The sequence below is a fragment of the Schistocerca americana genome, chromosome 8 (assembly GCF_021461395.2).
Source record: "Schistocerca americana isolate TAMUIC-IGC-003095 chromosome 8, iqSchAmer2.1, whole genome shotgun sequence".
NCBI lineage: Eukaryota > Metazoa > Arthropoda > Insecta > Orthoptera > Acrididae > Schistocerca > Schistocerca americana.
Genome location: NC_060126.1, coordinates 202136300 through 202153116, shown reverse-complemented (window position 1 = coordinate 202153116; position 16817 = coordinate 202136300). Strand labels below are relative to the sequence as shown.

General features: G+C 48.6%; 1 protein-coding gene across 3 annotated transcripts in view; it reads left to right on the top strand.

The window, feature by feature from the left end:
- LOC124544799 (glucose dehydrogenase [FAD, quinone]-like) overlaps positions 1–16817 on the top strand; it is a 208875-nt gene that overhangs the window by 169835 nt on the left and 22223 nt on the right. For all 3 annotated transcript variants that reach the window (XM_047123482.1, XM_047123480.1, XM_047123481.1), the window contains exons 3-4: positions 3601–3832; positions 9416–9594. In XM_047123482.1, coding sequence (XP_046979438.1) covers positions 3601–3832; positions 9416–9594 — 411 coding nt within the window. The remainder of the gene's footprint in view (positions 1–3600; positions 3833–9415; positions 9595–16817) is intronic.

Genomic DNA, 16817 nt, shown 5'->3' with positions numbered 1-16817 from the left:
AAGAGGGTGACGACTAAGCGGGTAAGACTGTAGCAGGAAGAGATAACCAACAAGCTGCAATCAGTCAGATCGACAACAAGATCAAATGGTTCAAATGGCTCTGAGCACTATGGGTCTCAACTTCTGAGGTCATTAGTCCCCTAGAACTTAGAACTAGTTAAACCTAACTAACCTAAGGACATCACACACATACATGCCCGAGGCAGGATTCGAACCTGCGACCGTAGCGGTCTCGCGGTTCCAGACTGCAGCGCCTAGAACCACACGGCCACTTCGGCCGGCCACAAAAAGATCACAGCACTAATCTTTCCATTCAGTGGCACTAACTAAGCTCTGTATTGGACATTGCCCGATGAGGCACGGGTAACTCAACAAGAAGATCTACTAGAATGCACTGTTTGTGTAGTAATACTTATAGAGCATCAGGCATTACTATATAATGTTTTATACGTTGACAATGGCGGGCGTTCAGCCTACAGACGAACTTATGCTCCATTTTAGGCAATAAGGAAATCTCGCACAGCGCAATTTGACTGTATAGAGATTTGATTGTGTTTCAGGATGACTGATTCATCCCATAAGATATATGATCATACAATCATACTTATGAATTAAACTATTTTATCAGTATTTTAAATGTGTGACAAAAGGGAACCATCATCCATATGCTGACGATGTAATGCTTGTGACGGGCACCAGGGAAGTCCAATACTGGTATGATCGTCTACAAAGATCTGATCTCCGTTTAGACATTCACAAAACTGAGTAGGTGGAAACGATTCCATCTCCTGCAACTACATAAATTAATGGAGCTTCTCTTACCAAGGTAGACACATTCCTACATCTACATTGTCGACTATAGGGTGACAGCAGTGTGAGGACGTGTAAGCAACCTGGACGCGGTTCAGAGACGTTACTGCTATTCCACGCCTGTCCACCTAAAATCAAAGATATACCGCACAATGGTGAGGCCATTTACGTTATACAGTGCTGAGTGTTAGCCTTCACCTAGAAGTGCTGAGCACACACCATATGTCACGGAAATGTCGGTACTGAGAATATCACTGATCGGTAAAAAAAGAAAAAAAAAGAAACAACGATCTGGCAACTAGCTGAAGTGAACCCAGCTAGTGAAGAGATGCAAGAAGGGAGACTTCTCTGTATGGGCACATCGCAAGGGCATCACCTACTTCAGTCAGCATCTCACCCTACCTTCTCACTGTCGAAGGCCAGAGAAAATGTGCAAGACCTAAATTACGGTGTTTACACACTATAAACGCCAACGACGTTGCTGCAGTGGTAACACCGGTTCCCGTCGCATCACCGAAGTTAAGTGTTGTTGCGCTGGGATAGCATTTGGATGGGTGACCATTCAATCTGCCGAGCGCTGTACGCAAGCGGGGTGCACTCAGCCCTTGTGAGGCAAACTGAGGAGCTACTTTATTGAGAACTAGCGGCTCCGGTCTCGGAAACTGACATACGGCCGGGAGAGCGGTGTGCTGACCACATGCCTAACATATCAGCATCCAGTGATGCCTCCAGGCTGAGGATGACACGGCGGCCAGTCAGTACCGTTGGACCTTCATGGCCTGTTCTGACGTAGTTTTTAGACACTATAAACGCAGATCTAAGACCAAGAAGCCTAAATCCATGGAAGCATTAGACCCAAAAAGCAGAACCTGCTCCAACGGACGGCGCTAAGAAGAAGAAGAAGAAGAAGAAGAAGAACACGGAAAGGAAACGATCAATGATACTGTTAAAAATTCGTGTAACATTTTAATGACTGTATTTGCGGACGTATAGTTTTCATTTTTTAATTTCAACAGCACTGACTATTCACAAGATTATATTACACTGAGAATGGGGGTTGCTACAAATAGAACACAACATTTCATTTTATACGGAGAGAAATTTTCAGACGCAAAATTGACTCGGGGGCACATAGCAAGTGAATGTTAGAGAACCATTATTTTTCACAAGACATGCAAATAACGTGGTAGATGACGTCGAAAGTTCCAGGAGGCCTTTCGTAGACGACACTGCAGTATACAGAGAAGTCGGAAGGCTAGAAAACTATAGTAAAATGCGGGTAGGCTTCAAAAGGATCGAGTTGTTCGGAGTGACATTTGTGCGGCCGTGGAATTTGTTCACACTTCTATGCAGTCCAAGACACTTCAGGTAGTTTCTGCTTCCACATTTATTGGCTCTGCCAACTCACAGTCTGCTCCGCCGACTCACAATCTCACAGTCAGATTCCATCCTAACCTAGACCTCAAAGTTACAGATCAGTCTCTTACCACAGTCAGGTTTTCTAAGTATGGTTGCTGTTGTGTCTTTCGGGTTGTATGGTCATGGTGCAAGAAAGTCAGTGCCGCCAGGAGGACAGCTCTGGACTAAACGTCATGATCAGAAAAGTTTCATCGACGACGGCCGTACAACTTGGAAGACTCGCAAGCAACTAAGACATCCTGTCCTGAAAGCCTTCTTTCACAGTACGCCTGTATGCTTCCGGCGGAAAGGCTCCTACTCCAGCAATAGCCCCAAACTACGCAGAATTGTCCCACCGCAGAAGCGATATTCTGCAAAAGGGTTCCAACGCCCAGGGGATCGATGCTCGCTGTAGGGAGTGGCAGTGACTCTCAACATAAACAAATGTAACATATGCGCATAAATAGACAGAAAGCTCAATTATTGTAAGATTGCACGGTTGCACTGTTGTACTCAGTCATCTCCATTTAATATCTAGGAATGTGGGAACGGAGCGACTACAAAAAATTAATCGCAGGTAAGGCAGATGCCAGACTTTCATAGCAAGACTGCTCAGGAAGTGTAGTCCCTGAACTAGGTTACAAAATCCTAATTTGTTTACTATTTGAATGTTGATCGTCTGTCTGGGATGCGTACCAGATAGGATTGTTACAGGAAATAGACAAGATCAAAAGAAGAACAGTGCGTTTCGTTATAGTTTCATCTAGCAGGTGTAAAGCATCATGGAGATGCTCACCATGGGCCAGTGCCAGATGGTACAAGAGAGGAGAGAGCTGCACGACAGGAGGGTTTACTGTTAAACATTCCTAGAGCATACGTCCCTAGAAGTATCAATCAATATATTCTTCCTCCTATGCACATCTCACAAAAACACCACGAAGGTAAAATTGAAAGAGATATGAGGGCACACGGGGCTTACTAACAATCTTTCTTTCCAAGACCAATTGAAGGGCTTATTTCAATAGTGGTACAAGTCCATTTTTGCTCAGTCTGAGATACAGAGTTCTAAAGTTAAATGAGTGCTGAAAAATCTGCAGTTGAGATACCAGAAATATTCAAGCTTCCTCCTAGAGATGAACCTTTCTTTCTGTTTGTTTCGACCATAAATTTCAGAAGCATTGTAGACAGAAAAGTGGAGATGTATTGAAATAAGCCCTTCAATTCGCAACTAGAACGCAACATCCAGTAAGAGTAAGGTGACTCGCAAAGTACAGTTGTAGATAAACTCGCTGTTTAGCTTTCCAAATTAAGCCCACCCATCCATTTAAGGGCGTAAACGTGTGAGAGTCCATGCGTCGTGAGGGTTCCTTGAGAATGCGACGTGCTGCGCAGGAGACGGACTTCGTGGTGGTGGGAGCCGGCACGGCGGGCAGCGTGCTGGCGTGCCGCCTCTCGGAGAACGGCCAACACCGCGTCACGCTGCTGGAGGCGGGACCTCCCGCCCCCGCCGCCGCCGCCGCCCCCAGCCTCTACCACGCCTACGAGGGCACCGTACTCGACTGGAACTACCAGCTCGAGAAGGACCCCAACTTCTGCCTCGCCAGCACCTGCTACTGGCCGCGAGGTGAGTCACACGCTCTACTCGTCTCTCCACTCCTGGTCTCTCCACAGACCGTCTTTCACGTGCTATCTGGTCAAAAGTATTCGTACACCTATTAGTGGACATTAATATGCGATGTGTGCGCCTCTGGCCTTCATGGCGGCTTGAACTCCACTGCGGATACAGTCAGTGAAGCGTCTGAATGTCTGTGGAGGAATGGCAGCTCATTCTTCCTCAAGAACCGAAAGCAGAAAAGGTACTGGTATTGGACGATAGGATCTGGAGCGAAGTTGACAATCTGCCTCATCCCAAATATGTTCCATTGGTTTCAGGTTACGACTCTGTACAGGCCAGTCTATTTCGGGAATGTTATTGCTCACAGACCATTACCTCAGGCGCTGCTTTATGACGGAGTACATTGTCATGCTGATATTGTCATAGTCTCCGAAATGTTCTTCGAATGTACACAGTACACAAGGTGGCAAAACGTGTGCGTATCCTTCTTCATTTCTAGTTTTCTCAAACGCAATAAGGGGACCACACCCTAACCACGAAAAACACTCACATACCTTAACACAACCACCACTGTACTTCACTATTGGCACTACACGTGATGGTAGGTAACATTCTCCACGCATTTGCCACCTCCAACCCTTACATTGGATTGCCACAAGATACATCGTGACTTCATCTCTCCAAATCATTCCTGTTATCCGGTGTCCAGCGACGTCGCTTAGCATGACTACAGAAATCTATACCCCATGAAGAGCTGCTCGACCACTACACGCCATTCATTTTATAGCCCACTCAACGAAGACCAAAAAAAGACTGAATGGGGGAAAAATTTCGTGTCGCCGCAAATTTTTGTACAGTGGTACCATGAACTACATACTGCAACCCCTGACCTGTGTGGTATGAGCGTTGGGATGGAGGCGTGGGTGGAGGGGGGGGGGGGGAGGTTTAAGGTCACTCTTTTTCTTTTTCTTGAATAACTCGAAAACGGAGACTTCTAGTGAAATTGTTTCCCAGAACAAACTTAAACTACGTACATTAAATTTCACAGAGAGAAAGCTCCTATTCATTTGTTCTCTAGGACTACAAGTTTCCGCTTTGCAGGGGACTAAAAAATCGCACATTATTAAAAACTGATTTTTAATGGTATAAAATTAATGTATGCTGTTAAATAAAGTGGATTAAGGATCAATAATAAATGTGTGTACCATGTATAAGGGCAATAGAGTCCTATTAATGAACAAATTGTGTAGCGCGAGTGTAGCAGAGAGGTCGGAGCAGAGGGTGGGGGTTGGGAGTAGAAGCTTGAGAGAATGTAAGACGCCAGATTGTGGTCATGCCCTTACCTCCTCCACAGCTCTGCAAACTGAAGACCGAGTAGGCGAGCCTTCACTCTGTGTACCCCACTACGTCACGAGAAACAACTGCAGCGTTTTTCACAAAGTCATACCAATCCTTGCGCAGCTCGCTTTATGGATCACTGACGACAGGTGTGCAGACATGCCCTTGGTGCTTATTTTGCACGTACTTCAAACGCACTTCCTTTGTCTTCTTCCTCTATCTATCTTCTATCTATATACCTGTATATCAATAATTAAAGTCCCCACACTGCGTTTATCTGTCTGTATGTGAAGGCTAATTGCAGAATCTGTTGTAGAGATATTGATACGGTTTTCGCTGATAGACTGATTCACGAGGAAGACTTGTATGTATAATTTGTAAATATTACGTGCGAGGTGGCTGAACTATGGTGAATTAAAGCCTTACACCACTGTGAAAGTGCCCGAGCGGTTCTAGGCGCTTCAGACTGGAACCGCGCTGCTGCTACGGTCGCAGGTTCGAATCTTGCCTCGGGTATGGATGTGTGTGATGTCCTTAGATTAGTTAGCTTTAAGTAGTTCCAAGTCTAGGGGACTGATGACCTCAGATGTTAAGTCCCATAGTGCTTAGAGCCATTTGAACGATTTGAACCACTGTGAAAACAATGCCGTTGCCACCTACTGGTGAATACTGGACTCGCATTCGGGAGGACGACGGTTCAATCCCGTCTCCAGCCATCCTGATTTAGGTTTTCCGTGATTTCCCTAAATCGTTTCAGGCAAATGCCGGGATGGTTCCTTTGAAAGGGCACGGCCGATTTCCTTCCCAATCCTTCCCTAACCCGAGCTTGCGCTCCGTCTCTAATGACCCCGTTGTCGACGGGACGTTAAACACTAACCACCACCACCACCACCTACTGGTGAAGTTGGAACGCACTGGAACCGTGTAAGGCAACCAAATGCAGTGTCAGGCTGGCACGTGCTACAGCGAATGGGTGGCTAGTTCGAACTACCACCGACTTCCGAAATGACCTGCAATGCAGAATGTAACGCGCTGGTAAGAACAGATTTTTTGGTATAGAGTTAACGTTTGAGGGATGCGAAGGGCAATGCGGGTAAGGTCACACAGAAAACGTAGCTCGCGCCAGACTGGTGCTGGGGCTAGGTGGATGGAGAGGGCCCTTAGCTCGTGCCGAACTCCACTGTGGACGGGCAGACCACATTCACATTGTACTGGCACCGCAGTCGCGTGCCTGGCGAGAGGCCAAAGCTCATACCAAACTAGCCCTGCAGGCGGGTAGAACAGGCAGTGGGTTAGTTCACAGCCCCCATCATCGCCATAAGATGTCACTCCAAATTCCAATAAAATGTGGCACTGGTAACAGTGGTGCCCTCTGAGAACTTTCCTCGCGTGCGCTGCTTAAATCGTTTAAGTTATATGAAAGCGATAATATTCAGTTACCTAAAGCTGTTATATGAAATTTAATTATATCTCTATGCAGTGGCCCGTAAACAAAATTACTGCTATGCCAGACAGATTGTCCAGCTGTAGACAGTTTGAGCTATCCACGCAAAGCTAAGGCGGATCGTTAGTAAGGCACAATTTTTCCGGGAGGGAAGGAGCGCCGGTCCCCGGCACGAATCCGCCGGGGGATTTGTGTCGAGGTCCGGCGAGCTGGCCGGTCTGTGGATGGTTTTTAGGCGGTTTTCCATCTGCCTCGAAGAATGCGGGCTGGTTCCCCTTATTCCGCCTCAGCTACACTATGTCGGTGATTGCTGCGCAAACAAGTTCTCCACGTACGCGTACACCAGCATTACTATACCACACAAACATAGGGGTTACACTCGTCTGGTGTGAGACGTTCTCTGGGGGGTCCACCGGGGGCGGAACCGCACAATAACAGTGGGTTCGGTGTGGGGTGGCGGAGGGGTGCAGTGGACTGCGGTAGTCGTCGTGGGGTTGTGGACAACTGCGGAGGGGACGGAGCCTCTCCGTCGTTTCTAGGTCCCCAGTTAACATAACATAAGGTACAATTTTAGTTACTTTCGGGACACAGTAGTTAAACTTTTTTCTGCTTCTGTTTTTCGTTCATTTTTTCCTGACGACAGTTGTTCTCTTCCAGAGAGCTAAAAAGTATAGTGAAACGAATTTTTTCCTGCCTATTCTCCGAAGCTGAGAGATGAGTGTAGACGACTGCCATGTGGAGGATCTCGGTTCAATTCCCAATAAAGCCAAGAATTTTTCCTTGCTGGAAGGACTGGTACAGGGTGCACATAGCCTCATGACGCACACTGAAGATTTACCAGACTGAGAGGTAGCAGCTCCGAGGTCTGAAGCGTCGACAACGGCTGGGAGTGCGGTGTTCAGACTTCATGCCCTTCCATACCATATCCCCGTGATGCCATATGGCAAAGGATCTCGCAGCAGCCAGACGACATCGCACGGTCTTCAGGACTAGATCGCGAAGTTTGTATTTTTTCGTTCTAATAACAAATCGGCATGCCTCACTGTGCACGATAAAACATGAGTCTCATGCTATGCATGGCGCGCCCAATCCGCACTTTACATCTACACATCTACATTTATACTCCGCAAGCCACCCAACGGTGTGTGGCGGAGGGCACATGCCACTGTCATTACCTCCCTTTCCTGTTCCAGTCGCGTGTGGTTCGCGGGAAGAACGACTGCCGGAAAGCCTCCGTGCGCGCTCGAATCTCTCTAATTTTACATTCGTGATCTCCTCGGGAGGTATAAGTAGGTGGAAACAATATATCCGATACCTCATACAGAAACGCACCCTCTCGAAACCTGGACAGCAAGCTACACCGCGATGCAGAGCGGCTCTCTTACAGAGTCTGCCACTTGAGTTTGCTAAACATCTCCGTAACGCTATCACGCTTACCAAACAACCCTGTGACGAAACGCGTCGTTCTTCTTTGGATATTCTCTATCTCCTCTGTCAACCCGACCTAATACGGATCCCACACTGAAGAGCAATACTCAAGTATAAGTCGAACGAGTGTTCTGTAAGCCACCTCCTTTGTTGATGGACTACATTTTCTAAGGACTCTCCCAATGAAACTCAACCTGGCATCCGCCTTACCAACAATTAATTTTATATGATCATTCCACTTCAAATCGTTCCGTACGCATACTCCCTGAAATTTTACGGAAGTAAGTGCTACCAGTGTTTGTTCCCGTATCATATAGTCATATAATAATGGATCCTTCTTTCTATGCATTCGCAATACATTACATTTGTCTATGTTAAGGGTCAGTTGCCACTCCCTGCACCAAGTGCCTATCCGCTGCAGATCTTCCTGCATTTCGCTGCAACTTTCTAATGCTGCAACTTCTCTGTATACTACAGCATCATCCGCGAAAAGCTGCATGGAACTTCTGACAGTATCTACTAGGTCATTTATATATATTGTGGAAAGCAATGGTCTCATAACACTCCCCTGTGGCACGCCAGAGGTTACCTTAACGTCTGTAGACGCCTCTCCAGTGAGAAGAACATGCTGGTTCTGTTTGCTAAAAAATCTTCAATCCAGCTACACAGCTGGTCTGATATTCCGTAGGCTCTTACATTGTTTACCAGGCGACAGTGCGGAACTGTATCGAACGCCTTCCGGAAGGAAAATGGCATCATCCTGGGAGCCTGTATCTAATATTTTCTGGGTCTCATGAACAAATAAAGCGAGTTGGCTCTCACGCGATCGCTGTTTCCTGAATCGATGTTGATTCCTACAGAGTAGATTCTGGGTTTCCAGAAATGACATGATACGCGAGCAAAAAACATGTTCTAAAATTGTACAACAGATCGATGTCAGAGATATAGGCCTATAGTTTTGCGCATCTGCTCGACGACCTTTCTTGAAGACTGGGACTACCTGTGCTCTTTTCCAATCATTTGGAACCTTCCGTTCCTCTAGAGACTTGCTGTACACGGCCGTTAGAAGGGGGGCAAGTTCTTTCGCGTACTCTGTGCAGTGGGCTGCGATGTTTCTGGCAGTTGGGCTGGTCTACCAGCGTGCTTTGGAACTGTAGTGCCGACATTTCAATGTGCGTCAGGACTGCAGACATGTCGCTGCACACAAACAAAAAATTAATCGCAAAAGTTTCTGTCTTGTTAGATCGTGATCAGAACTTTATGACTGCCTCTAGTAATCACGTACTGAGTTGTTTTCACTTGCCTGAGGTGTCGCATGCCTTTGAGCACCCGGCTGTTGAGACTGTCTCATATAATCTCACTGTGACGTTACTCGGTGGCAGGGCGCATGGTGGGCGGCACTGGGATGCTGCACGGCATGATGTACATGCGCGGCAACCCCTGGGACTACGACCACTGGGCCGCCTCGGGCTGCCGCGGTTGGTCCTGGGCCGACGTGCTGCCCTACTTCCTGCGCTCCGAGGACAACCTTGACGTCAAGAGGGGCAGCCCCTTCGTCGACGTAAGTACCTGTATACTACGCTCCCCAGTCCACTCTATGGCGTATGGTGGAGTCTACTTCATACCAACACTATCCGTCTACTCTACAATGCCATATGCACGTTGAGCGACGAAAAAATGCCTCTGTAAGTGCTTATATACAGAGTGTAACGGGTATACATAGGGTGGTCCATTGATCGTGACCGGGCCAAATATCTCACGAAATAAGCGTCAAACGGAAAAACTACAAACAACGAAACTGGTCTAGCTTGAAGTGGGAAATCAGACGGCGCTATGGTTGGCCCGCTACATGGGGCTGCCGTAGGTCAAACGGATATCAACTGCGTTTTTTTTTAAATAGGAACCCCCATTTTTATTACATATTCGTGTAGTAAGTAAATATTATGAATGTTTTAATTGGACCACTTTTTTCGCTTTGTGACAGATGGCGCTGTAATAGTCACAAACATATGGCTGACAATTTTGGTAACAGGCAGGTTTTTTAAATTAAAATGCAGAACGTAGGTACTTTTGAACATTTTATTTCGGTTGTTCCGCAATTGGTAAACGCTCCATTTTAACACAGGTAATGTATCACCAAGCAAATATCGTCCGCACTGGCGGAATGTCACGTACTACACGAATATGTAATAAAAATGGGGGTTCCTTTTTTTAAAAAATGCAGTTGATATCCGTTTGACCTATGGCAGCCCCATCTAGCGGGCCAACCATAGCGCCATCTGATTTCCCCCTTTAAGCTAGACGAGTTTCGTTCTTTGTAGTTTTTTCGTTTGATGCTTTTTTCGTGAGATATTTGGCCCGGTCACTATCAATGGACCACCCTGTATAGTACAGATATTTCTGTTAGTGACTGAAAACGGTGTATTGAACAACACTGCGTTAGTATTTACTTCATTTTCAGCCTATTAGCTAAAAGTAGTTTTTCTTTTTTTTATATATAGATTGGTTAGTACCTCAAAGTCTATACGTGTGCCGTCGCCGTCATCCGTGTTCTGTGCGCCATGTCACCAAGTGTTTCCTGTTTTTTCGAGTCCAGCGTGAACGGTGTGTGTGTGTGTGTGGGTTGAGTTTTTTCGGGCGCTAAACAGCGTGGTCATCAGCGCCCAAACGCATAGAAACAGGAACACATGCGGAGAAGAGACGAAGACAGACAGCGAACAAGGAGAACGGCTAAAAGACACAGACCTGACGCAGTTACAAATCCTCACATACAGAGGCAAAACAAGAGGAGAAGAAACGCACTAAAAAAGGAAAGGAAACACAAGAAAAAGAGAACAGAAATTGAAGGGAAACAAGTAGGTAATCGTGACTGGCGGACCTCTTACCTAAAGCCTGGGTGAACCAGTCACCCAGCAGCACATTAAAATCCTCTCCCTAAAATCCGAGGCAACAAATTGGACAGGACACAAAACCGTAAGACCTTAACCACAGTCGTTGCGTCGTCTTGCAAAATAGAGGGCAAATCCGGTGGCAAGGAAACCACCGCCCTCTGGTCAGAGAATAAAGGACAGTCAAGTAAAATGTGGCGGACAGTTATCTGGACGCCACAAGCACTACAGATTGGGGGGTCCTCCCGCCGTAGTAAAAAACCGTGCGTTAAGGGACTGTGCCCGATGCGGAGGCGGGTGAGGAGAACCTCATCCCGCCTGCATGACTGGTAGGATGTACGCCATGGCCGCGTGGTGGCCTTGACCAGACGCAGCTTATTTTCACCGACTGCCAGCCACTCCTCTTCCCATTGACGCATAACACGAGAACGCAAAAGGGAGGTAACAGCATGGAGGGGGACGGCACATTCAACAACGTGAGGGAGGGAACATGCATCTTTGGCAGCCACATCCGCCAGTTCGTTTCCCCTAATACCCACGTGCCCCGGCACCCAGCAGAAAGAAACCTCCTTCCCCTGCCGTTGCAGGTGGAGTAGGGCATCATGGATGTTCTGGACGACCGTATCCGCTGGGTACAAGTGTTGCATGGTCTGAAGGGCACTCAGAGAGTCAGAACAGATGAGAAACTTAAGACTGGGAACACATCTCATCTGCTCCAATGCCCGCAAGATCGCAAACAATTCGGCATCAAAGATGGTAAACGCTGCAGGAAGCCGTAATTTGATGACTCGATCAGGGAAAACCACAGCACAACCTACAGAGTCCCCCTGTTTAGAGCCATCCGTAAATACTGGTACATGGTCAGGATGCTGGTTTAAAATATCGTAAAATAAGGAGGTAAAAACAAACGCAGGAGTGCAGCTCCTCCGGTACTCTGACAAGTCTAAAAGGACGCTGGGCCTCTGGAGCAACCAGGGAGGCAGGCGGGTAAAACCCTGTAGTTGGGGTGCCACACGCTCCACACCAAGGGACTCAAGCAAATGCTTGGCACGAATCCCAAATGGTCTCGTTGCCCTTGGACGACTGGAAAAGAGACGTTCCATAGGGGGTCGGGCAACAGTAGGGTATGAAGGGGAGGTAGGACAGGCAAGGAATTGACACACCCGTCGCACCATGAGGAGTTTCCGCCGGATGGCGAGCAGCGGTTCCACTGCCTCAGCACACAGGCTGGGGATGGGACTGGTACGGAAGGCACCAGTGGCCAGCCTGATACCCTCATGGTGTACTGCGTCAAGAATCTTCAGATACGAAGGCCTCGCTGACCCATACACAGTGCATCCATAGTCAAGACGCGACCGGACGAAAGCCCTATAAAACTGCAGCAGACGCGCCCGATCTGCTCCCCAGGACCGATGGCTCAAACACTTCAAAATATTCAGCGCCTTCAGGGCCCGCACCTTGAGGTCTTTAAGGTGCGGCAACCACGACAACTTGGAATCAAAAGTGAGGCCCAGGAACCTCACAGTGTCTCTAAAAGGAAGAATGGTGCCCCTCAGACGCAATTCAGGGGAGGTAAAAGCACGTCGAGAACGATTAAAATGAACGCACACACATTTGTCTGCAGAAAAGGTAAAACCCGTCTTCGCAGTCCATGCCTCTAATCGCTTTATCGTAAGCTGCAGCTGCCGACTAGCAGTGACAAGACTGGAGGAAGAACAGAAAACAGCAAAATCGTCCACAAACAAGGAGCACTGGGCAGGACTCCGGATTGTGGACGTGATACTGTTAATGGCGACGGCAAAGAGGGTGACACTTAAAACGCTTCCCTGAGGAACACCATTCTCCTGCACGTACAAATCAGATAGCACATTACCAACCCGATATCGAAAGACGCGGCGGGAAAGAAAGGACCGAATGAAGATGGGGAGATGGCCACGAAAGCCCCACTGATGGAGTTGATTGAGGATAAGGCGGCGCCAAGTAGTGTCATACGCCTTATTAATGTCAAAGAATACACCTAGACAATGCTGGTTACGTAAGAAGGCCTGCTGGATGACCGCCTCAAGCAGGGTCAAGTTGTCTATAGTTGAACGACATCTCCGAAAGCCACACTGAGAGTGGCTAAGGAGCTGCCTGGTCTCGAGCAGCCAAACCAGGCGACGGTTGACCATGCGTTCCTATGTCTTCCCGACACAGCTCGTCAAAGCAATACTCCGATAACTACTGGGATGCATTCGGTCCTTTCCCGGTTTGAGGAGGGGAACCAAAATCGCCTCCCTCCACGTGTCAGGGAACGTGCCGGATGACCATATCATATTAAAACAATTCAGGAGTACTTCCTTGGATGGCAGCAACAAGTGCTGCAGCATGCTGTACAGGATTTGATCAGCACCTGGCGCAGTATCATGAGCCACAGACAGCGCCGAATCCAGTTCCCACATTGTGAAGGGGCAGTTGTAGGGTTCAGAATTTGGAGACCGGAAGTCCAAGTGATCCCTCTCGATAGCAGTGATGTAGCGGCAGAAATCTGGATCACAGTTCATAGTGGCAGTAGATTCGGCAAAATACGTGGCCAGTGTCTGGGCAATGTCTCTCGGCGCCGTGAGTAGACTACCCTGATGCAGCAATGCCGTGACAGGTAGTTGGCTGCGTTTCCCGGAGATCCTCCTGATGGCTTCCCACACTTTTGTAGAACTAGTAGAGCGGGAGATGGAGTTCAAGAACGATTGCCATGACCGTCGTTTGCTCTCTTTAATCACTCGCCGCGCCTTGGCCCTTGCCACCCGAAAGGCCGCAAGATTGTCAGCTGAGGGACGGCACTTGAAGCGGCGCAGAGCTGCACGGCGGGCTCGGATGGCTGAGCGGCACTCAGTGGTCCACCAAGGGACAGGGCGCCTCTTGGGATGACTTGAGGACCGTGGGATCGACAATTCAGCAGCATGGGAGATCACGGCTGTAACATGGTCGACCCATTCGTGGACGCTGGCACGGTGTTCCAAAACAGCTAAATCGCTGAAAATTGTCCAGTCAGCTCTGCAGAGGTTCCACCTGGGTGGCACTGGTAATGCTACAGTCTCATCCAGGAGGCGAATCCAAAGGGGGAAGTGGTCACTAGAATGGAGGTCAGCGGCAACCTCCCACAGAGCAGAATCCGCGAGTGCTGGAGAGCAAAAGGAAAGGTCAATAGCTGACGACGACCCAGAAGCAGTACAGAAATGAGTGGGAGCACCAGAGTTGAGGATGCACAGTTCTTCGGATACCATGAGGCTTTCCAGAATGCGACCCCTGGGGCAAGTAGTCGTAGAGCCCCATAAGACATTATGAGCATTGAAGTCCCCCAGAAGGAGAAATGGGCGGGGGAGTTGGGTAATAAGGTCTGTGAGAGCCTCAGAGTCTATGGCGTCCTGAGGCGGTAAGTAAACGGAACAGATTGTGAGCCTCTGCCCCACAAGAAGGTCAACTGCAACTGCTTGCAAGTCCGTAACGAGAGGGAGCTCAGATGAGTGGTGCATGTCATGGACAAAAACCGCAACACCACCCTTTGCCCTTTCCCCCATCAGATCATCTTTTCGATACACGGTATAGCCCCGTAAAGAAGGAGCATCAGTGGCCCGGAAATGTGTCTCTTGGAGACATAAGCACAAGGGGCGCTCTCGTACAAGGAGTTGTAATTCGGCCACATGCGTCCTGAACCCATTCAGGTTCCACTGTAATATGGGAGCCAGTGATCAGGGTGGCTGAACTCTCACCCTGCCTCTGTGCTTTGGAGGAGAGCCCGTACTGGCCGGAGATTTATTCCTGGGGCCAGAAGATCGCCCCCGGTCGACATCAATGTCCATCAGCTCCGATGGCGACCCAAGGGAGATGTCAGATAGTACGATGGCATCATCATCGGACTGACCGTGACTAGTCTCCTCAGGTGGCAAAACCTTCACCTTTGGCGTCTTCGTCTTGGGGGGCTTAGAATGCAGAACCTTGTCAACAGTTGGAGCTTTACTCGCCTGGGCAGAAGGTGCCATATGGGGAGGTGCAGGAAGTACCCCAATGTCAGCAACCACGGCCTTGTCCGATGTTGTGGGGAGAGCTGCAGGTTGCAAAACAACCGCAGCAGCACAAGTGCACTGGCAAATGCAGGTATTAGTGCTGACACTAGCAACCTCCGTTTGTGTAGCAACAGTGGCCAACTGTACCGGTTTCTGCAGAGTGGAAGCGAAAGATGTTGTAAACACAGGAGGCTGCATGGCCTTAAAGAGCTTCTTGGCCTCACCATAGGGGATGCGCTTAGATGTTTTGATCTCCTGTATCTTCCGTTCCTCGAGATAGATGGGGCAGACCCGGCTCCAGACAGGGTGACTCCCAGAGCAATTCACGCACTTCACAGGCGATGAACAATCGGCTCCTTCATGGGCAGGCTGACCACATTTACCACAAGTGGCTATCCCATTGCACCCCAGCGTAGTATGCCCAAAGCGCTGACATTTAAAACAGCGCATTGGGTTGGGGAAATATGGCCGTACTGGCAAACGTAAGAAGCCCGCTTTAACATGCTCTGGGAGTCTCGGGCGATTGAACGTGAGAATAAACGAGTCGGATTTGACTAGGTCCCCATCGACTCGTTTCATAATATGCTGCACGTCGACAATACCTTCGTCAGCCCACTCAGATTTCAACTCGTCCTTAGGGATATCCACCAAGTCCCTACATGTCACAACACCCTTACTATAGTTCAAAGTGGAGTGGAGCTCGGTCTCGATAGCGTACTCTCCGAGACAGGTTGCTTTCCTAAGAGAAGTGACTTGACGGGAACTAGAAGTTTCAACTAACAGAGTCCCATTGCGCAGACGCTTCACAGATTTCAGTGTTCCTGCAATTCCCTCAAGACCCTTGTGGATGTAAAAGGGAGAAACTCTCTCAAAGCTACCTTCCTTCCGTTTGACAATCAAAAACACATTCTGATTATCAGCATGTGCTCTGTTACGACAGTCTGATAAATCTCTAGTAACAACAGGCGCTGGAGGACTCCCAGCACGAAATCGCTTTTTCGATTGGGTGTGTTTTCCTATCAGTGGCCCACCCAATCCACTGGTAGGGGGAAACGTAGAGGTCGAAGGGTCCATTGTGGTCCCACGAGCAGCTAGGGAACTAAAGGTCCGCTCAGACAGAGCCCCGCGTGCCTGAGTAAGCCTTATACAACTGGGGTGCGGCAGGTGCCCCAGAGGTTGCCCGCTTGCGACTGTTCCACCCCAACAGCCATGCATCTTATAGGCGCGCAGCACACCATAAGATTGAGGGGTTTTTATAGAGGTTTACCTTCCTCGCAATCCAGGCGGTCAAGCCAAGATTACCATTCCCCGCAGCATACAACATTCCACCGCTGCGCCATGCGGTGGTCGCTGAAGCATGTCCGGGGTTTACGGTGACAGGAGACTGGCGGCGCTGACCAGTCCCCAGCTCAGGACCCCGGGGTCGCCAAGCCCGTACTCAGCAAATGAATGCTGAGCCCCTGGGGGGAGCGTGAACGGCTTCCTGTTTATTGTTTTTTAAATCTCCTTTTTTTGCCCGCCGTTTTTACTGCAGTGTCTGTGTCACCCATATGTCTTGTTATTGTTCCGCTTAAGGCTGAAGAGCAGCGTACTATGCTGCTGACAGCCCGCCTGTATCAGGTGATGAAAATTACAATAAAGGGAAAAAAAAACAAAGTGTATGTGGTAAGAGTGAACCATCGATGTTCCTTTTCCCCTGGGCAGCAGGTGAGATGAAGTGTAGAAATGTCGATGCAAAACGGTTAGTCTATACCGCCATGTGTCGTTAACTTCGGGTTTCAGGTACAGCCATTTACAAAACATCAGGTCACAAAGTTTTTGATGTGTTTGTGGGAAGACTGTTGAAAGCAGAG